The sequence below is a fragment of the Rhincodon typus genome, chromosome 1 (genome assembly GCF_021869965.1).
Source record: "Rhincodon typus isolate 14 chromosome 1, sRhiTyp1.1, whole genome shotgun sequence".
Taxonomy (NCBI): domain Eukaryota; kingdom Metazoa; phylum Chordata; class Chondrichthyes; order Orectolobiformes; family Rhincodontidae; genus Rhincodon; species Rhincodon typus.
In genome coordinates, this window is record NC_063332.1 from 59923150 (window position 1) to 59948679 (window position 25530).

At 41.3% G+C, this 25530-nt stretch overlaps 1 protein-coding gene across 1 annotated transcript; it reads left to right on the forward strand.

Annotated features, from left to right (window-relative positions):
• Positions 1 to 415: 415 nt before the first annotated feature.
• LOC109931234 (granzyme K-like) lies at positions 416 to 21177 on the forward strand. The gene is made up of 5 exons (XM_020530565.2): positions 416 to 476; positions 8273 to 8435; positions 10327 to 10468; positions 18328 to 18600; positions 20845 to 21177. The coding sequence occupies exons 1-5, from the start codon at positions 416 to 418 to the stop codon at positions 21031 to 21033; spliced, it is 828 nt and encodes a 275-aa protein (XP_020386154.2). The 3' UTR covers positions 21034 to 21177.
• The last annotated feature ends 4353 nt before the right edge of the window (positions 21178 to 25530 follow it).

The window sequence follows — 25530 nt, forward strand, 5'->3', positions numbered from 1 at the left end:
TGTGGAGTTTGCATATTCTCCCCAAGTTTGTGTGGGTTTCCTCCCGTACTCCAAAGATGTGGATGTTAAATTGCCCATAGTGTCCAAGGATGTGTGGGTGACAGGGGGATGGGTCTGGGTGGGATGCTTCAAGGGTCAGTCTGCACCTGTTGGACCAAAAGGCTTGTTTCCACACTGTAGGCATTCTAAGATATCTAAAATTGATCTTAGTGAATCACCATTTTCTTCTTACCAATGTCTTAATTTAATGATGATACCTGGTCAGCTTTGGCTAATATCATGTGACTTGCTGTAACTGGAATTGATGCATGATGGAAATGTTCTTAGAGATTACATCAAAGGGAACAAACCACATCCCTTTGAGTTTGTTATAAATTGAATGAGAACTTTATTTCTCACCGCAAAAGAGGTGACAATGAAATCATTGCAACATACTCTGTTTATTTCTTTGATTGTTGTTTCTCTAACTCCAAACTGTAAGTAACAAAATTAACTTATACTTAGCACATTTATATTATAATTTGTCATAATAATCTTATAGGTTGATAAGTATGGCTCAAGAATTTTAATTTATTCTAATAATCCTCATGTGGCAATAAGTGTATCTTAAAACAGACCTAAATGCTCAATGTCTGACATGTTAATATTTATACTTTATAATATTTGTCATTTATCTAGAGTGAATGTTTGAACTTGCGATGACCTTTTATCAGTCCTCCACACTTTTAATTCTGATTAAAAGTCATCTTGACCTTAACCATTTATGTCGTTTCTTACCACAGATGATACCTGACCTGCTGAGTAATTCTAACATTTTGTTGTTTTATTTTCAATTCAAATTTCCAGCATCTGCAATGTTTTGCTTCTATATTGTTGCTGTAGATATCTACTTCTTTACATTTTGATTTACTTTTATTTCTTAATGTTAAGAAATAAAACTAAATTGCTACCAACCTGTCTGGCAAGTTAATCGATTCATAATATTGAGCAGAAATAAATAGTGTTTTCTTATGGTCTCTTGAATCATGCTGCACAGAAGGAATCTCTTTCACTCAAAGCAACTCATAGAATCATCAAATCCTTACAGTATGGAAACAGGCCTTTTGGCCAACCAAGTCCACACCAACCCCCTGAAGAGCACCCCACCCAGGCCTACGACCACCCTATTCCCATAACCCTGCATTCCCCATGGCTAATCCACCGAGCCTGCACATCCCTGGACACAATGACCAATTGACCCTGGCCAATACACGTAACCTGTACATCTTTGGACTGTGGGAGGAAACGACAGCAGCTGAAGGAAACCCACACAGACACAGGGAGAACGTGCAAACTTCACACAGACAGTTGCCCAAGGCTGGAACTGAATCCGGGTCCTTGGCATTGTGAGCCACTGTGCTGTCTATGTCCCAGTTCAATTCTTCATTCTATTCCCTTGGCATTACAGGTCTATTTACTTCAAATGCTCATCAAATTTCAGATTTGATATTCATTGAGACAATTTTAACTTTTGGAGACAATATAAAATTAGTGATGATATTTAGCGTCCTATCCTACGCTGCCACAGGAGGGTGAAGGGTTTAAAATTGATAAGGAAGGGGTATTGGATAGGTTTAAATTATAACAAGCTACTGCAGATGCTGGAGATTGGAAATAACACAGAAAATCCTGGAGAAACTCAACAGGTCGAGCAGCACCTGTAGAGATAGAAACAGAGTTACTATTTCAAAGCCAATAGGATTTATCTTTGGAATAAATAAGTCATGCTGGCCTTGAAAGGTTCACTCTGTTTCTCTCTCCACAGATATTGCACTACCTACTGAGTTTCTACAGCACTTTCTACTTTTATATGTTTAGATATGTTGTCTAGACTTCATTTTGTTAAGATGTCAGGACCAAATGAGACGTATCCCGTGATACTGAGAGAGCAGACTGAAAATGGCAGAGGCACTCAGCATAGTTTTAAATCTTCATTAGACTCAGGGATTGTGCCAGAGGACTATCATTGCAAGTTTTACGCTCTAGAACAAAAGAATTACAGGCCAGTCAGTTTAGCTTTGCTTGTAGAAAAGCTTTAAGAACAATATTTTAGCAAAAACAGACACTACAAGTTTGGGTCAGCAATTACAGGCTTTATTTTACAAACCTTTGCTGGGGCATACACAATAAAAATGCACTAAAGTCGCCCCTATCACACAGTCAACATGACAATTTATAGTCGCAAGTTGCACATCTCTCAAATTTCATTATAATGTTTTACAATTTCACCTGTCATTATGTACCTTACGTCACTGGACTAGTCTTCTAGTAATATTCTGGGGAGGTGTGTTTAAATTCAGTAAAAAGCTGGAAAAAAAAGCTAAACAAATACTGACCATGAAACTACTGCCAATTGTCATAACAAAACTCATCAGGTTCACTAATTTCTTATTTGGGAAAGAAATCTGTCATCCTTTTTTTTTGGTCTGCATGTGACTGAAGACCCACAGCACTGTGGTTGATACATACCTGCCCTGTTGTTAATTAGGGATGCTCAATAAATGCTGACCTAGCCAGCGATGCCCACATGCCATGAACAAATTTTTTAAAATCACATATCCTTATCAGTAAACAGGTTCTGCAGATATCCAATGAAAACCAAAAGAACTGCGGATGCTGTAAATCAGGAACAAAAACAGAAGTAGCTGGAAAAGCTCAGCAGGTCTGGCAGCATCTGTGAAGAGAAAATCAGAGTCAATGTTTTGGGTCTGGTGACCCCTTCCTGCAGATATCTGCAGATATCCTTTCATATTTTCATTAGCTCAATGATATTTGTTATCACTATCAGCCCTACTAACAATGTTCCTTCTAAGGTGCACCACTGTGTGCAGGCAGCCACTGCAAAGTTCCATGTATGGTGATTGGCATCCAGTTCCTGCCATGAGTGGACCTCAGAGGCCCACTCCACCAGACACAAGATTAGAGAGGACACAATGTCTCTTACTTATTTCCTTATCGCCCTGTGACTGTTGATTCAATCTGATAAAGTTATTCAGTTTTCCAAACTTACATTCTTCGTTGGATTCCCATAGAATTGGCTACATTTCCTATTATGCTTCGGAAAGGGGCAGAATATGTCTACTTTGAGCAGTAAGTGTACAATTAAATATCGAACTTAATCAATTGTCTCACTTTAATCAGTTTAGGAATGCAGGTTGATTAAGGAAAGCCAGGATTAGTGCAAATCATTTTTAATTAACGTGCTTGAGTTTCTGATGAGGTAATGGAGAGGATTGACAGTAATGCTGTTGAGGTGATGTACAAAGACCTCCAAGATGCATTTAATAAGACATCACATTGCAGAATTTTGAACAAAGTTACAGTTCATGGAATAAAAAGGACAGTCACAAAATGAATATAAAAACTGGCCAAATGACAAAAAATAGAGGTCACCGCATTTTGGACTGGAGGTTTACGACGGAGTTCCCAGGTGCCAAAGTTAGGACCCTTGTTTTTCCAGATATAAACCAATGACTTAGACATTGGTCAACAGTTCACAATATTACCATTGGTGGATGATGCAAAACTTGAAAATTGTGAACTGTGAGGAGAATAGTGTCGAACTTCAGACAAGCATGACATTTATGTCTCACAAGTGCCAGGCAATGGCGGCACAGTGGCTCAGAGGTTAGCACTGTTGCCTCATAGCGCCCGGAACCGAGGTTTGATTCCACCCTTGGCTGTCTGTCTGCATGGAGCTTACACAATCTTCCTGTGTCTGTTTGGGTTTCATCTGGGTGCTCCGAAGATGTGCTGGTTGGGTAGATTGGCCATGCTGAATTGCCCATAGTGTCCGGGGATGTGAAGTTGGGTGGATTAGTGATGGGAGGTTCAGGGTTATGAGGATGGGGAAGGTGGGTGGCATGAATTCAGAGGGTTGGTGTGAACTCGATGGGCTGAATGGCCTGCTTCCACACTCTAGGGATTCTATGATCTTCAGCAAGAAAGAATTTAACCATCGCCCCTTGACATTTGATGGCGTCACCAGCATTCAATTCCCCCACTGTCATAATGCTGGTTATCACTGACCAGAAACTGAACTGGACTTCTGTATAAATACAGTGGCTATAAGAGTAGGTCACAGCCTAGGAATCCTGGAGCAAGTAACTCTTCTCCTCAGTCCCGGGAGCCTTTCCATCATCTGCAAGGCACAGTCAGAGGTGTGATGGAATAGTCCCCACTTGCTGGAATGGGTGCTGCTCCAACAGTACTCAAGGAGCTTGACACCATCCAGGACAAAACAGCCTGTTTAATTGTCACTGCATTCACTCCTGCCACCATCAACACATAGCAGCAACAGCATGTAACATCTACAAGACTCACTACAGAAATTTGTCTATTTGTAAGGCACTTTCTAGACCAATGACCAATATCATCTAGAAGGACAAGGGCAGCAGATACATGGGAACACCACCACCTGCAGTTTCCCTCAAAGCCATTCACCATTCTGAACTGGAAATATTTTGCCATTCCTTCAGTGTCTCTGGGTCAAATCCTGGCATTCCCGCCCGAGCAACATTGTGGGTCTACCCACAGCATTGCAAAGGATCAAGAAGGAAGCTCACCATCAACTTCTTGAGAGATGGGCAATCAATGTTGACCCAGTGAGTTATGCCAATATGCCATGAACAAATTTTTAAAAATCTCCACTCCTGACCTTATCAAGGAGGAAATGCCATTAATAAAATAATTGAAGATGGCTGGGACTGGGACACAAACCTGAGAAACACTGGGATTGATGGCTTGCACCAAAGTAATGTGCCTTCAAAAAAGACAACCATCTGTTTTTGCATTTGGTATGACCACAGCTTGTTGAGAAATTTACTCCTGACAATACTGACATTACCTCTGCTAAAGTTCCTTGATGCCACTCTCAGTCAAATGTTGCCTTGACATCAAGGGAGGTTACTGTCGCCTCCATTTCAATATCATGCTTTAGTTATGTTATAATAATATAAAATTGTGTATTTTTTTCTGTTCATTTGTGGGATGTAGGCATCACTGGTGAGCCAGCATTTCTTGCCCATCCCTAGTTGCCCTTGAGAAGGTGGTGGTGAGCTGCCTTCTTGAACCGCTGCAGTCCACCTGCTGTGGGTTGACCCATGATGCTATGAGGGAGGGAATTCCAGGATTTTGACCCAGTGACAGTGAAGGAACAGCGATATATTTCCAAGTCAGGATGGTGAGTGGCTTGGAGGGGAAATTGGCAGTGGTGGTGCTCCCATCTGTCTGATGCCCTTGTCCTTTCAGATGGAAGTCATTGTAGGTTTCGAAGGCGCTGTCTGAGGATTTTTGGTGAATTTCTGCAGTGCATCTTGTAGATCGTACACACTGCTGCTACTTAGCGTCAGTGGTGTTGGGAGTGGATGCTTGAGGATGGAGTGCCAATCAAGCGGGCTGCTTTGTCCTGGAGGGTGTAAAGCATCTGGAGTGTTGTTGGGGCTGCACTCATCCAGGCAAGTGAGGAGTATTCCATCACACTCCTGACTTGTGCCTTATAGATGGCGGACAGGCTTTGAGGAGTCAGCAGGTGAGTTACTCGCCGCAGTATTCCTAGCTTTTGGCCTGCTCTTGTAGCCACTGTGTTTATGTGGTGAGACCAGTTGAGTTTCTGGTGAATGATAACACCCAGGATGTTGATATTAGGGGATTCAGTGATGGTAACACCATTGAATGTCGAGGGGTTAGATTGTCTCTTATTGGTGATGGTCACAGCCTGGCATTTGAGTCGCACAAATGTTACTTGTCACTTGTCAGCCCAATCCTGGATATTGTACAGATCTTATTGCATTTGAACATGGACTGCTTCAGTATCTGAGGAGCTGCAAATGGTGCTGGACATTGTGCAATCATCGGTGAACATGCCCACTTCTGACCTTGTGATAGAGGGAAGATCATTGATGAAGCAGCTGAAGACATTTGGACACTAAGGAACTTCTGCAGAAATGTCCTGGGGCTGAAATGACTGACCTCCAACAAACACGAACATTTTCCTACGTGTCAGGTATGACTCCAACCACCGGACAGTTTGCCCCTGATTCCAGTTTTGCTCGGGCTCCTTGATGTCACACTCGGTCTAATACAGCCTTTTTGTCAAGGGCTGTAACTCTCACCTTACCTTTGTCCATGTTTGAACCAAGGCTGTAATGAGATCAGGAGCTGAGTGGCCCTGGCAGAACCCAAACTGGGCGTCACTGAGAAGGTTATTGCTGAGCAGGTGCTGCTTGATAGCACTGTTGATGACACTTTCCATCATTTTACTAATGAGTGAGAATAGACTGGTGAGGCAGTAATTGGCTAGATTGGATTTGTCCTTCTTTTTGTGTACAGGACGCACTTGGGCAATTTTCCACATTGTTGGGTAGGTGCCAGTGTTGTAACTGTGCTGGAACAGCTTGACTAGGGGAGTGGCAGGTTCTGGAGCACAAGTCTTCAGTACTATTGCCGGAATGTTGTCAGGGCCCGTAGCCTTTGCAGTATCCAGTGTCTCCAACCGTTTCTTGATATCACGTGGAGTGAATCAAATTGGCTGAGGACTGGTATTTATAATGCTGGGGACAACTGGAGGAGGCCGAGATGGATCATCCGCTCGACACTTGTGGCTGAAGATTGCTGCCAATGCTTCAGCTTTATCATTTGCACTGATGTGCTGGGCTCTTCCATCGTTGAGGATGGGGATATTTGTGGAGCCTCCTTTTCCAGTGAATTGTTTAACTGTCCACCACCATTCACGACTGGATGTGGCAGGACTGCAGAACTTAGATCTGATCCATTGGTTGTAAGATCGCTTAGCTATGTCTATTACTTGCTGCTTTCATTGTTTGGTGTGCAAGTAGTTCTGTCTGGTGGCTTCACTAGGTTGATACCTCATCTTCAGGTATGCCTGGTGCTGTTCCTGGTGTGCCCTCCTGCACTCTCCATTGAACCGGGGTTGATTAGCTGGCTTGATGGTAATGGCTAAGTGGGAGATGTGCTGGGCCATGAGTTTACAGATTGTGCTGAAGTCTAATTCTGCTGCTGTTGATGGCCCACAGTGCCTCATGGATGCCCAGTCTTGAGTTGCTAGATCTGTGCAAAGTCTGTCCTATCTAGCATGGTGACAGTGCCATACAACGCGATGAAAGTTATTCTCAATGTGAAGGTTGGACTTCGTCTCCACAAGGACTGTGTGGTGGTCACTCTTACTGATTCTGTCATGGACAGATGCAACTGCAGCTGGCAGATTTGGAAGGATGAGGTCAATATGTTTTTTCCCTCTTGTTGGTTCCCTCACCACCTGCCGCAGACCCAGTCTAGCAGCTATGTCCCTTAGGACCCGACCAGCTCGATCAGTTGTACTGCTGCCAAGCCACTCTTGGTGGTGGGCATTGAAATCCCCCACCTAGAGTACATTTTGTGCTCTTGCCATCTTCAGTGTTTCACAAAGTGTTGTTCACATGGAGGAGTAATGATTCATCAGCGGAGGGAGGATGGTATGTGGTAATCAGCAGGAGGTTTCCTTGCCCATGTTTATCCTGAAGCCATGAGACTTCATGGGACCTGGAGCCAATGTTGAGGACACCTAGAGCAACACCCCCTTGACTATATATCACTGTGCCGGTGAGACAGGACATATCCAGGGATGGTGATGGTGGTGTCTGGGACATTCCCTGTAAGGTATGATTCTGTGAGTATGACTATGTCAGGCTGTTGCATAACTAGTCTGTGAGACAGCTCTCCCAATTTTAGCACTGACCCCCAGGTGTTAGTGAGGAGGTCTTTGCAGGGACGACAGGGCTGTTTCTGCCGTTGTCTTTTCCAGTGCCTAGGTTGATGCCAGGTGATCCATCTGGTTTCATTTCTTTGGGACTTTGTAGCGATTGGTACAACTGAGTGGCTTGCTAGGCCATTTCAGAGGGCAATTGAGAGTCAACCACATTGCTGTGGGTCTGGAGTCACAGATAGGCCAGACCAGGTGAGGACGGCAAGTTTCCTTTCCTGAAGGGCAGTACTGAACTAGATGGGTTTTTCCAATAATCGGCAATGATTTCATGGTGATCAGTAGATTCTTAATTCCAGGCTTTTTTTTTTAATTCAAATTCCACCATCTGCTGTGTTGGGATTCGAACCCGGATATTGGATTTAAACATATCTTGAAAGCAAATGTGGGAGGATTCCTACGTTAAAAGAATCTATAATCATTTAGTGCCCATTTCATCACTTTAATAACCTGCAATATCTTTTTTACATACAGATCATGGTGTGGAAATTATTGGAGGACACAATGTGAAACCCCATTCAAAACCTTATATGGCCTCGATCCAAGTTTATAACTGTGCGGAAAAACGTTATGTACATAATTGTGGAGGGGCTTTGATCAGTACCAAATGGATACTGACAGCAGCACATTGTAAAACGTAAGTTGTCATGTGTATGTGTATAAATGAAGTATTATTACAATTATTGACTCAATTTTATCAATTACACGTCTCCCACACCCAGACCACATCAATTACTTCTAATTATTTACTTTCATACATTGTCTTATTATCAGATGGCAAAACATGAAATAGCTGTTTAATCTGAGCATGATTTTATTTGATGAGTCAGTTATCTAAAATTCATGAAAATTCAAATCCATGCCTTCGAGAATATATTTGCCCTCATCTGCTTGTTGAGTTTGTACAATGATAAGCTTGTTGGATCATTGGTTTGCAGGATGGTATAGATCTAAAAAGAACAAATACTATTCCAGTAATGACTTATTCATGACTTTGCAATGTTGTTACATGTCAACGTTATCAGAAACGTGATTATTTTAATAACATTCTGAGCGACTTGCAGTTTAAACAAAATGGCCATTGCACATATTAAGTATAATTTGCATGAATAATGGCTTGGTGACACCAATGTCAAGCCCTCTCATCAAACTAAAGTTTATCAATAAGTATACAGTGAGTCTGTTTTCATTAATATGGCCTTCTTTCTGTAGCCTTACAATACAAGTTGCAGGCATCACAAAATTATCAGTGAAGCTCAGTCACAGTAGCAGCCAGTTAGCAAAATGGCCAGAACAGAACTGTACTTAATAGAGCGTAACATGGGAAATGCTTGTTGGAATTGTCCTTGTAGAAACAGAAATTAACTTGGGTCTGCACATATTGGGTTTTGTAAAGGGTTGATTTTGAGCTTTAGAATAGACAGGACCTTTACCTCTTTCAATCATTGTCTGTGAAACAGGAGGATGTGGGCTAAGACTGGAATTCTCTACATTGGGAACTTCTCAGGTCGAGCATTGCTAACATCAGTGACAGGGCACAATGGCGGTATGGGGGATCACCAGTGACACAGAGGCTAAGGAATGACCTACCAAGTTATTGGCCAGTTTTGGTCGCCCAAACTCAATTAGAATTTCCACGTTGAATATTTTTCAACTGTTTTCCATTTCATTTTCATTGTCTGGATAAGCAGCACAGTGATGGCACAGTGGCTCCGTGGTTAGCACTGCTGTCTCAGAGCACCAGGGGCTTGGGTTCATTTCCAGCCTCAGATAACAGTCTGTGTGGAGTTTGCACATTCTCCCCATTCTGCATGGGTTTCCTCCCACAGTCCAAAATGTGCAGTTTAGTTGGATTGGCCCTGCTAAATTGTCCTGTAGTATCCAAGGTTTGCAGGCTAGGCAGATTAACCTTGGGAAATGCTGGGTTACAGGGATACAGTGGCGGTGTTGGTTCTGGGTGGGATGGTCCTCTGAGGGGCAGTGTGGACTCAATGGGCTGAATGGATTCCACATCCTTGGGATTCTATGAAAAGCCATACTCCCAAATGTGTGTATGCTTTTCTTTGTAAATTACAATACTGCATATATGCTAAACAACAGGAAAAATGTCATTACTGGAAGTTTGAAGTAAAAACAGAACATTTTGGAAATGCTCGAATAAAGCATTTCAGTAAAACGCCAACTTTTCAGGTACTGACAGCTGCAATTTAAGTGCAGCATTCATGTATGTTAGGATGGAACATAGCAGAGAGACAAGTATAACGGGGTACAGGAAGAGGGTAAAGCTATAGATGCAGATGGTAGCAAATTCACTTGGATTAGTATTGGCATAGACAGGTTGAACCAAATGGTCTTTCTCAGCATTCAAGTTTTTACTTCGGTATGAAACAAATGATAAATAATATCTGTTGCTCCATTTTGTTCAGTTTGTTATTCTTACACCATTGTTTCTTTTCTCATAATTGCCTCATACTTGTTTTTTATGATGAAAATGAAGAATAATTATCTGTCTGTCTCATGAAACACAGGCAAGGACTTTCGCAAGTCGTTCTTGGAGCACATTCTCTTTCAAAGAATGAGAAAAGTCAACAAAAATTTCAAGTCAAGAAGCAACTCCCCCATGCACAGTTTAAAAACTCGACTCCAGAAAATGATATCATGCTACTTGAAGTATGAATTTTAATTATTTTATTCTGGTAGTTTTGTGGTGTTTCAAGCTATTGATTTCGATAAATAATAGTGTTTAATTTCAGAAAGGAGTAACAGCTTTATGTGCTCTATTTCTTAGAGTTATTTTAATTGATAGAAATTTATTGAAGTCCGTCAGTTTTATCAATTAAGGTGCAGCAAACATAAAGATTCAGACACACAGAAGAATACAGTTTTTGTGCTGTACTTCTTCAGGTGTGAGAACTGATAATGAGTATCGGCTGTTTGCCTGGCTTTGGACAGGAATCAAATTTGAACTTGATTATGTCACAGAAACACTGAACTTTTACAGAAAGGAAGAGGCCATTCAGCCCATCATGCCTGCATTGACTCTCAAACGACCATCATTACTTCATGCAAATCATCTACTTTTTCCCATATCCTTGCACACAAATCATCCGATATCCACATGAAAAGATTCATAGAGTCATACAGCACAGAAACAGGCCCTTCGGTCCAACCTGTCCATGTAGAACAAACCCACCTGCCTTCTCCTGGCCTATGTCCCTACAAACCTTCCCTATTCATGTACTCATCCAAACATGTTTTAACTGTTATAATTTTATCCACATCCACCACTTCCTCAAGAAGTTCATTCCACACATGAACCACCCTCTGTGTAAACGATTTGTCCCTCATGTCTTTTTAGAACCTCTCTCCTCTCACCTTCAAAATATGCCTCCTAGTCTTGAAATCCTCCATCCTAGGAAAAAGACAACAACTATTAACCCTATCTATACCCTCCATTATTTTATACATTTCTATAAGGTCACCTCTCAACCTCCTACTCTCCAGTGAAAAAAGTCCCAGCTTATTCAGCCTTTCTTTATAACTCAAATCTTTCATACTGGCAACATCCTGATAAATCTCTTCTGAACCCTCTCCAAAATAACATCCTTCCTCTGACTGTGTGACCAGAACTGGACACAGTATTCCAGAAGAGGCCTCAGCAATGTCCTGTGCAATCTCAACATGACTTCCTAACTCTATACTCAAAGGACTGAGCAATGAAGGCAAGCATGCTAAATGCCTTTTTAACCACACTGTCTATATCTGAAGCAAAATTCGAATAATTCTGAGTCTGAACCCCGTCATCCCTCTGTTCGACAACATTACCAAAGGCCCTACCATTAATGTATAAATCCTACCCTTATTTGTTGTACAATGCAACAATTGAACATGCCTTACCATATTTCCAGGCAGTGCATTCTAAAACCTTGCTCCTTGCTGTGTGGTAAAGGTTTTTCTCACATCACCCTCTTTTCTTTTGGACATCACTTTAAATCTGTGTCGTCTGATTCTTAGATAACAAGGTGTAGAGCTGGATGAACACAGCAGGCCAAGCAGCATCAGAGGAACAGGAAAGCTGACGTTTCGGGCCTAGACCCTTCTTCAGAAAAAAGGGTCCCACTATCTCCTCTGATTCTTATTCCTTTATGAGTGGAAACAGCTTCTCCCGATCAATTCTATCAAGCTCACTCATGATTTTTAAACCATATATCAAATCTGCTCTCAGCCTTCTTCTCACCAAGAGATGCATGTGCATCTTGAAACAATCCCCAAAACTGATGAAGGAAGTGAACATTGAAAGTAGTAGATGTGGTATCACTCAAGTGGTGTCTTTGTCTTGAATGATGTTGAACTTTGAGTGTTATCAGAGCTGCACCTGTCCAATCAAGTAACATTTATGTCACAAAAGTGCCAGGCAATGGTGGCACAGTGGCTCAGTGGTTAGCACTGTTGCCTCACGTCGCCAGGGACCTGGGTTTGATTCCACCCTCGGCTGTCTGTCTGTGTGGAGCTTAAACAATCTCTCTGTGTCTGTTTGGGTTTCATCCGGGTGCTGGTTGGGTGGATTGGCCATGCTGAATTGCCCATAGTGTCCGGGGATGTGAAGTTGGGTGGATTATTGATGGGAGGTTCAGGGTTATGAGGACGGTGAAGCTGGGTGGCATGCGTTCAGAGGGTTGGTGTGGACACGATGGGCTGAATAGCCTGCTTCCACACTGTAGGGAATCTATGATCTTCTGCAAGAAAGAATTTAACCATAACCCCTTGACATTTGATGGCGTCACCAGCATTCAATTCCCCCACTATCATAATGCTGGTTATCACTGACCAGAAACTGAACTGGACTTCTGTATAAATACAGTGGCTATAAGATTAGGTCGGAGGCTAGGAATCCTGGAGCAAGTAACTCTCCTCCTAACTCCCAGGAGCCTTTCCATCATTTGCAAGGCACAAGTCAGAGGTGTGATGGAATAGTCCCCACTTGCTGGAATGGGTGCTGCTCCAACAGCACTCAAGGAGCTTGACAACATCCAGGACAAGACAGCCTGTTTAATTGTCACTGCATTCACTCCTGCCACCATCAACACATAGCAGCAGCAGCATGTAACATCTACAAGATTCACTACAGAAATTTGTCTATTTGCAAGGCACTTTCTAGACCAATGACCAATATCATCTAGAAGGACAAGGGCAGCAGATATATAGGAACACCACCACCTGCAGTTTCCCAATGACCAATGAACACTATCAACATCTTGGGTGTTATCATTGACCAGAAACTCAACTGGTCTCACCACATAAACACAGTGGCTACAAGAGCAGGCCAGAAGTTAGGAATACTGCAGCGACTAACTCACTTCCTGACTCCTCAAAGCCTGTCCACCATCTACAAGGCACAAGTCAGGAGTGTGATGGAACATTCCCCACTTGCCTGGATGAGTGCAGCCCCAACAACACTCAAGAAGCTTGACACCATCCAGGAAAAAGCAGCCCGCTTGATTGGCACTACATCCTCAAGCATTCACTCCCTCCACCAGCGACACTCAGTAACAGCAGTGTGCACTATCTACAAGATGCACTGCAGAAATTCACCAAAAATCCTCAGACAGCATCTGCCAAACCCACAATGACTTTCATCTAGAAGGACAAGGGCATCAGACAGATGGAAATACCACCACCTCCAAGTTCCCCTCCAAGTCAGTCACCATCCTGACTTGGAAACACATCACTGTTCCTTCACTGTCACTGATTCAAAACCCTGGAATTCCCTCCCTTATAGCACTGTGGGTCAACCCACAGCAGGAGGACTGCAGCAGTTTAAGAAGGCAGCCCACCACCACCTTCTTGAGGGCAACTAGGGATGGGCAAGAAATGCTGGCCAGCCCGTGACGCCCACATCCCACAAATGAATAGAAGAACAAGAACAGTACCAGCTTCATCAATCTATTCTCATAACTGAAGTTTCTCATTCCTGTAGCCATGCTTGTAAAGCACTTCTGCACTGTCTTTCCAATGTATCCACATCTTGTTTTTAAGGTGGTATCCACAACTATACACAATAGTCCCATTGAAGTCTCAGAAGTGCCGTATCAAAATTCAATTTGACATCCTTGTTCTTGTATTCTATGCCTCTATTAATAAATCTAACATTGCTTTCTGATTCACTAACTGCTTTCTCCACCTGTCCTGCCACCTGCAATGAACTGTGGACATATACACCCAGGTCCTTCTGCTCCTGCAGCTCATTTAGAATTCTACCCCTCATTTTATCTTGTTTTGCAATGTTCTTCTGACCGAAGTCCATCACCTCACATATCTACATTGAACCTCATCCACTACCTAACTGCCCACTCTACCAACTTGTCCTTTTGGAGTTCAGCATTGTCCTCCTCACAGTTTACAATTCTTTCAAGTTCCATGTCCCCTACATTTCAAGTCCAGATCATGAATATATATCAGGAACAGCAAGAATCTCAAAAATGACACCTGTGGAACTCCACTACAAACCTTCCTCCAGCCCAGAAGAAATCCTTTGACCATTGTTCTCTGTTTCTAAACACTACACCAATTTTGAATTCATGTTGCTACTGTTCCTTTTATACCATGACCTACAATTTCACTCATAAATCTGTTGTGTGGCACTGTATCAAATGACTTCTGTGAGATCATGTACGCCACATAAGCAGCATCTGACCTTTTCTGTTACCACCTCAGAAAAGTTGAACAAATTAGTTAAACCCAATTTCCCTTTTAGACCATCATGCTGACTTTTTCTAATCAACCCACTTTTTTTCATGTGACTGTTAATTCTATCCTAAATAATTGTTTCTACCAAAATTGAACTGACGGGTCTGCAATTGCTGGGATTATCCTTGCAACCTTACTAGAACAGTGCTGTAAGGTTTACAGTTCTCAGTCTTCTGGGACATCCTCCCTGCTAGTCCAAGGAAGACTGAAAGATTATGGCCAATACCATATTTTTCAATGTTATTATTAATTTTGAATGCTTCTGGAGACACAGTTTCCTCCTCTGTCCATGGCCTGGAAAGCAACCTTCACTTTTGGAAAGACAGTTGTAAAGCATTCATTTAATTCCTCAACCATGCCACAGCCACTGTTAATAAATCTTCTTTTTTGATTACTAACCAACTCCATTCCTTCTTGAAACACTCTTTACTATTCATATGCCCATAAAAGATGTTGGGACTCTCCTTTATGTTAGCTGCTAGTCTTTGTGCATAATCCCTCTTTCTTTCTCTTATTTGCTTTGTCAACTTTCTGTATTCCTCTTGGTTCTCAGTTGTATTTTCTACTTTATACCTGTCATAAGCACACTTTTTACTTCCCATGTTAATTTCTACCTCTTTGTCATCCAGGTAAATCTGTCAACTCTATCTGGAGCACTATCTAGCACAGATAGACTATAATAACTGACAAAGGGTCACTAGACTCAAAATTTTAAGTCCATTTTTCTTTCCAAGATACTGCCAGACCTGTTGAGTTTCTCCAGCACTTTCTGTTTTTGTTTTAGATCTCCAACGCCCATAGTAACTTGCTTACCAATGAACAGTTTGTGTTCCATCTGGACTACATGGCTCCAAACTTTATTTGGTTTAAATCCAGTTAAAAGGGTAAAATGAGAGTTGAAAGTGGTGAAACTCAGCAGTCTGGCAGCATCAATGGAGAAAAAAGAGTTTTCGAGTCCAGTGACCCTCTGTCGGTCTTTTCCAGTGCCTAGTCGATGCCAGGTGGTCTGTCCAGTTTCATTTCTTTGTTGAGACTTTGTAGCAATTGATACAGCTTTAGTGGCCATTTCAGAGGGTAGTCAAGCATCAACCACATTGCTGTGGGTCTGGAGTCACGTAGAGACCAGACCAGGTGAGGATGGCATATTTCCTTCCCTGAAGTATTTTAGTGAATAAGTTAGACATTGTCAGGACTATCATGGAATTTAGGTGACACATCTATCCCCTTTGAGATCCAAAGTTATTCTTCCTGAATTCCCCAAACAAGGCAAAAATGATACCATCAGATTACATGAAGTTTAATTCAGTCTTCAAAATTAACCCTAGCCATTGCCTTATGCAACAATATCCAAAATAATTCTGGTGTCTTATGCTGCATCTAGGCATTTTTTTATTTCTCCACAATTTCCCTTATATTTTGATATTATCTAAATGTTATATTAAAATGTGCAAAGATACCATGATTTGAATTCTCTGAATTCATGTCTGTCTAATGTGCATAAGTGATGGTTGGATTGCTTCAAATGTTAATTTTTATACATGATGAGGGAATTGGAGAAGAGATACGAGTTAAGTTTTATACCACTTTTGTACATGATCATTTAAATTGATTTATTGATGTTTATAAAGGGAAATATGGGTAATTCAGGAAACTGCGGTTGGAAAGCTATTGGAGAGAATTCTCAGGGATAGGATTTATGCACATTTGGAAAAGCATGGCTTGATTAGGGACAGTCAGCATGGCTTTGTTTAAGGCAGGTCATGTCTTAGTAATTTGATTGAATTTTTAGAGGAGGTGATGAATGTGATGGATGAAGGTAGAGCAGTGGATGTTGTCTACATGTATTTTAATAAGGCTTTCGACAAGATTCCTCATGGTAGGCACATCCAGAAGATTAAAATGCATGGGATCCATAGTGGCTTGGCTGCTTGGATTCGGAATTGGCTTGCCCATAGAAGGCAGAAGGTAGTGGTGGAAGGGTGTTTTTCCGGCTGGAGGTCTGTGACTAATGCCAATTTGTAAAAACCATCATAGAACATAGAATATAGAACAGTATAGCACAGGAATGGGCCTTTCGGCCCATGATGTTGTGCCAAACATGATGTCAAATTAAACTAATCCCTTCTGCCTGCCCTTGGTCCATATCCCTTGCATATTCAAGTGCTTATTTAAAAGTCCCTTAAACGCCCCTATCGTATCTGCCTCCACCATCATCCCTGGCAGTGTATTCCTACCACTCTCTCGGATGAAAATGTAGATGGGTGAGTTAGTGAGTTTGCAGGCAACATTAAGGTCAGTGGAGCTGCAGATAGTGTAGAAGGTTGTAAAAGGATACAGCAAAATATAGATCAGTTGCAGGTAGGGGCAGATAGATGGCAGATGGAGTTTAATCTGGGTAAGTGTGAGGTGCTACACTTTAGGAGATCAAATGTTAAGGAAAAGTATTCAGTTAATGGCAGGACCCTGAATAGCATTGATGCACAGAGGGATCTTGGGGTTCAAGTCCATAGCTCCCTGAAAGTGGTCACACAAGTAGACAGGGTGGTAAAGAAGGCATATGGCATGCTTTCCTTTATTAGTTGGGATTTGAGTACAAGAATCAGGATGACATGTTGCAACTTTAGAAGACTTTGGTTAGGCCACACTTAGAGTATTACATTCAATTCTAGTCACCACATTACAGGAAGAATGTGGAGAATTTGGAGAGGGTGCAGAAGAGGTTTACCCAGATGCTGCCTGGATTTGAGGATACGAGCTATAAGGAGAGGCTAGAAAAACTCGGGTTGTTTTCTCTGGAGCAGTGGAGGCTGAGGGAAGACTTGATAGAAGGCTGCAAAATTATGAGATGCATAGACAGAGTTGACAGTCAGAACCTTTTTCCCATAATTGAAATGTCTAATACTAAGGGCATGGATTTAAGATGAAAGGGGGAAAGTTGAAAGGAGATGTGAGGGACAAGTTTTTCACACAGAGAGTGGTAGGAATACACTGCCAGGGATGATGGTGGAGGCAGATACGATCGGGGTGCTTAACGGACTTTTAAATAAGCACTTGAATATGCAAGGGATATGGACCAAGGGCAGGCAGAAGGGATTAGTTTAATTTGACATCATGTTTGGCACAACATCATGGGCCAAAGGGCCTATTCCTGTGCTGTATTCTATATTCTATGTTCTATGATGGTTTTTACACATTGGCATAGGTTAAAGAAACTGCAAGAAATTTAGTCAGCACAATAGGCAGAAAAGCAATGTAAATATTATGGTTCCCATGGCAGATTTGCAGTTTGAAGAGATTCCTAATTGTAGTCTTATTATTGTTTTATATTGACTCGTTATTATCTCTTGGCTTTTAAGGTTATACCTCATGAGATAAGATATAGAATTCTATTAGTTTCTTCTAACTTTTTTTATCAAACCGGGGCAAAAGCCTTTCATGTTCTGCGAACTAAATCCTTACATTTGTTTTACAGCATTGTGCACACCTCCACTCAATTCATTATTCTTACAATTTTTAAAACCGAAAAATATGACTTTTAACACTCAATTAACATTGAATTCTATTTTTCATTTCTGCCCTGACTCCTGCATACTGTGTTTAGTTTTCTAAAAAAAAGTATGATATGGTATCTATTCCAAACCATGAAAATGTTTAATCCAAGAGGGAAAACAATTTTCTTACAACCTGAAAATTTCAATCTTCCTTTGCAATAAATCAATAGTACAAAACTTTCTTAACCTTTTGAAAATCAAAAGTGTTAATTTACTAATGTTGTACCACAGCTTTCCAGTGAAGCAAAGCTTAACAATTATGTGCAACTGCTCCAACTACCGAAAAATGACAATGAAGACGTAAAACCTGGTACTCGCTGTACAGTCGCAGGATGGGGAGCAACGGCACCATCAAAACCTCCATCTGACAAACTTCAAGAAGTGGAGATAAGCGTAATAGATCGGAAAAAATGCAAAGTCATGGGTCCTTCCAAATGTATGCTTGTAGTAACCAAGGATATGATCTGTGCTGGTGACAGCAAAGGCAAAAAAGACGCTTACAAGGTCAGTATACTGTAGTGGTTGGTATCAATAGAGTCATGGAGTAAACTATTTGAAGTTTTGCTTGAAAGCGGTTCTTCAGCTCATTGTATACATGCCAGTCATCAAACATCCACTTATTCTAATCCCATTTTCCAGTACTTGACTATTTCAAGTGTTCAACTAAATGCTTCTTTGATGCCTTGAACATTCCCACCTCTTCCAGCCTTTTAGGCAGTGAATTACTGATACCTAGTAATTTCTCAGTGAAAAGCCTTTTCCTCGAATCCCCTCTAAACCTGCTGCTCCTTACTTTTTTGTTATCCAATCACGGGATGAGGGCATCTCTGGCTAGGCAGCATTTATTGCCCATCCCTAATTGCCCAGAGGGCATTTAAGAGTCAACTACATTGCTGTGGGTCTGGAGTCACATGTCAGCCAGACCAGGTAAGGATGACAGTTTCCTTCCCTAAAGGGCATTAGTGAACCAGGTGGGTTTTTCCTAACAATCAACAATGGGTTCACAATCATCATTAGACTCTTAATTCCAGATATTTATTGAATCCAAATTCCATATTTATTGAATCCAAATTCCATCATCTGCTATGGTGGGATTTGAACCTGGGTCCCCAGAATGTTATCTGGGTCTCTGGGTTAACAGTACAGCAATAATACCACTAGGCCATCGCCTCCCCCACTTTAAAGCTGTGTTTCCTGGTTAAAGAATCATGAAGCTTTTGGAATTTGTATAAGAAGCCGATATTAAGTAACACTTCCAGCATAGTAAGTTCAGCAAAGAAGAAAGCTCAAATCAGAAAGCCTTTCTAAAAGGCATTCAACTTAAGGTTTCTTAAGAAGATAAAAGGCCATGGAATTAAGAAGAAACTAAAGGATTGAATATGGAATGCTGGTGCTATTTTGATGCTTTTCAGAGAAGTCATGGGGTGCAGTAATGATCCCCCAAGATAATCTTTGGATCCTTTACTTTCGTTAAGTTTCACATATGACCTTGACTCAGAGGTAAGGAGTAGAATTATAAAGTTTTCAAAGATACAAAACTTGGTCAGGCAACCAATAATGATATCTCTGACTCCAGCATCGGTAGTTCTTACTATCTCCTCATGATAAGGATGGTCCTAGAGTTCAGGACGGCACAGGCAAGAAGGTAAAATGGACACAAGAGTGGCAGGTGGAGTTCAATGGAGACTGCAGAGGAAAGTGAAGTCGTACACTTTGAGAAGACTAGTACGGAAAGAGCTATTTTCTATAAATAGCATGACTTTGAATATCGTTGATAAGCAAAGGGACTTATGAGTTGATAATGCATTTAAAAAAATCATATGGGTAACTTTGGTTTATAAACACTGACATTGATTATGAAGGAAAGAGATCATGATGAAATATTATAAATCATTGTTTGGAATTCTGCTGGAGAATTAACAACATTTATAGCACCAAAAATGCAAAGGCTCAAGATGTTGAATAAAGGTTAACCAGGATGTCATCAGGGATGCAGCATTTTGGTTATGAGGAAAGATTGAAGTTAGGGCTGTTCTCCAGGGAACATAAAAATGGAAGGTGTGATCTCATGGAGGTTTTCAAGGTAATGAGGGCTTTGATAGAGGAGACAAATTAAAACTGTTCCCTATGGCAAGCTCTTGCTCAATAGCAGGATGTCATGAATTCACAAGTATTAGCAATCAATCAAGAGGTAGAAGAAAATTTCTTTCATTTAATGAGTTGCCTGTATGTGGAACATTGGAAAGTTGATAAAAGCCAAAAGAACTGCGAATGCTGTAAATCGGAGACAAAAGTAGAAATTGCTGGAAAAGCTCAGCAGGATCTGTGGAAAGAAATCAGAGTTAAGGCCTTGGCTTGAGTTCAGAGGAAGGCTCACACAGACACAAGGAGAACATGCAGGCTCCATACAGTTGGTCACCCGAGGCTAGGATCAAACCATGGGTCCCTGGTACTGCAAAGTAGCAGTGCTAACCACTGAGCCACTTGGCCACCCACAGGCCTGTCACAGGCATGATGAATCAAATGGCCTCTGCTGTATTGTAAGTTTCTGTGATGGTTTGGAATGAAGAGAATCCGTGATTAATTGCAATTAATTACTTAGTTGTATACATTTTAACATTCGTGTAAAACTTAAAAAGTGTATACATACTAAAACAGTTAAACATGACAAGAATATATTACAATCTAAACAAATTTAAATTTAGCCAATTCAACTTAATTATTGTATTTTTCACTTCTCTTTTCCAGGGTGATTCAGGTGGTCCTTTAATTTGCAACAAGAAGTACAAAGGCATTGTGTCATACGGCCCCATTGATCTAAACACCAAGGAGCCTGGGATTTATACTCGCATTTCAAAGAAATATCTTAACTGGATTACAAATATAATTGGTGTTGAAACTTACAATATGACAGCTGAAGTTTCTACTGAGTATTGAGTATTACTGCTATTGGGTTTTGCTTTTATTAGATTGTCTTTAAATTGCTTTGCTTCAGGAAGACCTGCATATTCTTCACTCATGCCTTTGCTGCACTGTACAACACTCAAGTATAGTAAAAACTGAAATGTGAAATTCTCATCACAAAATGTGTCACATTCATTGACTGAATCCTCAGACTGAGTTATGAGTTGTGGAAATGGGTCAAAAAGAGATAAGTAAGTGAGATTTTAAAATTAATTTTTCATTACAGTGTAGGCATGGTCATTATTAGATGCTATCTCACCAAATACAGAATCTAGTAGATTCTGCAAATCTCTGAGCTTTTGAACGGAAACCATCCCTTACAACATCATCAATTTGATTTACATTGTGAGGGTTAAAATCGTCCAAAAACATTGAAAACTTCTAGACTAGCAGTGATGTGAGATTCCAGATGGAAAGATCAGTTGGCACCAGTTACCATGTCTCCCTATCTTTACTAGTCCCATACCTGCAGTTACCAGAGAAACTGTTATTCATAGCAGAGGTAACTATTGTCCTAAAGTAATAAGCAGAAACAGCCACTGTCGCCACTTGGGATTTACTGATGTCGGGGAATATTTGACAAAAAGCTGCATGGTTTGGTGAACATGGGGCCATCTGTGTTGTGTCACATTGAAGTTACAAATACACAATGTAAATAATAAATATCTAAACATAAACATTAACACGTAGATCCTGGATATTGGGCTGATTTTCATGTTTTTTATTTTGGCTAAATCTAAGTTGCATGTTCTTTGGAGCGATTTTTGTCTCTTTTGCCAGAGATTCCTTTTGCTGGTCCTACACGCTTAATCCATTGATAGAACAATGACCAGGGTGAGTGAGTCAGCGATGGGCAAAAATGCAAGATGCACATTTGCTGGACACTAGGATATTAATGGATCAAAATACATGAATCAACAATTTTCAAAGCTCATTTAATTTGCAATCATTTCATTGCTTATTTGCTATACTTGCAGAACAAGGGTGCTTAGGGGTAAGATTGTGGTCAAAGGGAATTTGCAACATGGTTCTTACAAATTGCACTTTGGCATCTCAATCTCTATGGAGTTAGCAGCAATGATGTTACAAATTGCCAGTACAACAGGAAACTATTAATGATGCAACTTCCTGGGGTCTTGATGTGAGCCATAATAGATTCATCATCTGCAAAGTAAGTTTAATGAGAGGCTTGTACTGAATTCAGTAAGGAGTCGATTGTCTGATGTGGGACTGTGATAGACAGGGTTGTGAAGAGCTATGGGCTGTCCCTTCTTGATGGGAACATAGGAAAATAAGAACAGGAGTAGATCATTCAACCCCTCGAGCCTGTTCTAACATTTAATAAGATCATGGCTGATTAAGGCCTAACTCCTGTGACCTTTGGCCCATACCTTTGTTTCAGAAAATGTAATTGATCTCAGATTTAATATTAACAATGGAAACATTGAGTGGGCACTCAGCCAGGGTGACAGATTCACCAAGTTGATGCACTTGCTGGATGGTGGGGACATGGCCCTGGTTATCCATGAGTAGCCTGTCTCACTCTGAAGTTTGATGGTGTGCTCAGCCCTTACCTACATGTTATATCGCAGCAACAGAGCTGCTGTAAAGAACAAGGAGCCCCCAGCTCAGGCGCGGGGTGCAGCCACTGGGTCCGTCAGGATGTGAAGGGTGCACAGGAGGGCCAGAATTTTCCAGCTCCAACTCTATTTCCTAAAAATGAGAGAAATGCAGTGCCAACATGGGCTCCATGTGCCCTGGGCCACTGTGCTTGATGCGAGGTGGAACCTGAGGGCTGTAGGAGTGAGAGGCCACCATCTCCTGGTGGCTATGAAGGTGACTGCACTCTAAATCTGCATGTGACTGGTCCCTTTAGGGAGCAACAGGAGATCTGTGTGGGATCCTGCAGTCATACACCTACAGATACATCAGGACAGTGCACAATGCCATCAGGGCAAGGTCACACCAGATCATTTCATTTCCAATGACGAGGTCAGTACTGTATCCCAGGCAATAGGATTCGGAACAATAGCTGGCATCCCTCCAGCTCCTGGGTGTCACTGACTGTACACACGTGGCACTGAGGGGGCCTTATCTCAATGTTGAAGAATTCATCAACAGGAAGGGTCTCCGTTCCATTAATGTTCAGGTGATCTGTGATCGCTGTTACCATCTCCTGGAGGAGCGTGCCCGCTACCCTGGCAAATGCCAAGCCTCCCACATCCTGGAGCACTCTGCAACATTTGAGAGTCCAGGTGCCTCACAAAGCTGGTTATTGGCCAAAGATTCAAGCATTCTATAGTCCTATGTGTCTGACTTCAGCGGTGGATAAGTTGTTGGAAGTTATTCTGAAAGAAAGGATTTATGTCCATTTGGAGAAGCAAGGAATGATGAGGGATAGTCAACATGGTTTCATGTGAGGGCAAGTGTCTCACAAATTTGATTGAGCTTTTCGAGAAAATAACCAAAAAGGTAGAGAGCAGAGCGGTTGACATTGTTTATTTGGACTTGAGTAAAGCATATGAGAAGGTTCCACATGGTTGACCAATTAGTAAAACTAGATCACATGGGATTCAGGGTGAACTTGCCAATTGTATACAAAATTGGCTTAACAGCAGCAGACAGAGACTGATAGTTAGTTTTCAGACTGGAGGCTTGTGACCAACAGTGTTCCACAGGGATCGTTGCTGGGTCCACTTTTGTTTGTCATTAATAGAAATGATTTAGATGAGAATATAGAAAGCTTGATTAGTAAGTTTGCACATGACACCAAGATTGGTGGTATAATGGATGGTGAAAAGATTATCTAGGATTACAAAGAGATCTTGAACAATTGGGTCAAAGGGCTGAAGAGTGACAAATGGAGTTTAATTTGGATAAATGCTAGGCTTTGTACTGAAAACAACAAATGCTGGAGATCACATTGAGTCAGACAGCATTCACAGAGAGACAGCAAGCTAATGTTTCGAGTCTAGATGAGTTTGGTAAAATAAACAAAACTAGACATATACAATAAATGTAGGACCTTAGGCAGTGTTGTAGAACAGAGAGACCCAGGAGTTCAGGTACATAATTCTTTGAAGTTTGCATCACACATAGATAGGGTGGTTAAGAAGTTTTTTGGTATGCTTGCCTTCATTGCTTAGAACTTTGAGTATAGGAGTTGGGATGTTATGTTGAAGTTGTACAAGACATTGATGAGGCCTCTTCTAGAATACTGGTGTGCAGTTCTGGTCTCCCTGTTGCATGAAGGATATTATTAGGCTGGAGAGGGTTCAGAAGAGAATCACCAGAATGTTGTTGGGAATTGAGGGTTTGAGTTATAATGATAGGCTGGGACTAATTTCAATGGAGCACAGAAGGTTGAGAGGTGACCTTATAGAGGTTTATAAAATCATGAGGGAAATAGACAAGGTGAATGGCAGATGTCTTTTCCCTGGGTTGGGGGATTTCAAGACTAGGGGCATATTTTTAAGGTGAGAGATTTTAAAAAGACATAAGGGGTAATTTTTTTTACACAGAGAGCTTTTCATATGTAGCATGAACTTCCAAAGGAAGTGGTGGATATGAGTATAGTTCCTATGTTTAAAAGACATTTAGATAAGTACATGAATAAAAAATGTTTAGAAGGATATGGGCCAAGTGCGGGCAGGTGGGACTAGTATAGTTTGGAATCATGGTCGGCATGGACTGAATGGAGTGGAAGGTCTGTTTCCATGATGAATGACTCTATTCCACATGAAGAGTCATACCAGAATCAAACTGTTAACTCCACAGATGCTGCTAAATGTGTTAGTTTCTCCATCAATTTCACAATTAAAAATACAGAAAAACAAAATGAAGCAGTCTTTACAGGCAGGACTTTTATGTGCAGAGATTTTTAATGGTCTAAGCAGAAGACATCTTTTGGCAGATATCCGCTGAGTGGCAATTTGTTCTAGGAAGGGCGTGTGATAAGATGGGGCCAGACTTGAAAGTGATGGATTCTATGGGGGTGGGGTAGTCAATGAAGCAAATTTGGAAAGATATGGTAAGAGATTGCACTAGGCCTCAAAACTGAAATCCCTCCAAAAAGCTGGAACCCATTGCTTATGAAGAAACGCAATCATTTCAAAAATAAATTGTATATGCCCCTGAGGGAAATAGACTTGCAAATAAAGAGTGAGGGATTGAAGCAGACTGGATGCTCCTCATAATGACTCTCTAACTTTCTACATCTAATCTTACTGTCTGAATGATCACATGGGCTCTTGTGGCACAGTGATAGTATCCCTCCTTTTAGATCATGATATGTGGGCCCCGTACCCTATCCCTGTATTTCCCATGGCTAATTCATCTAACCTGCATATCCCTGGATACTATGGGCAATTTAGCATGGCCAATTCACCTAATCTGCACATGTTTGGACCGTGGGAGGAAACCAGAGCTCCCAGAGGAAACACACACAGACATGGAGAACATGCAAACTCC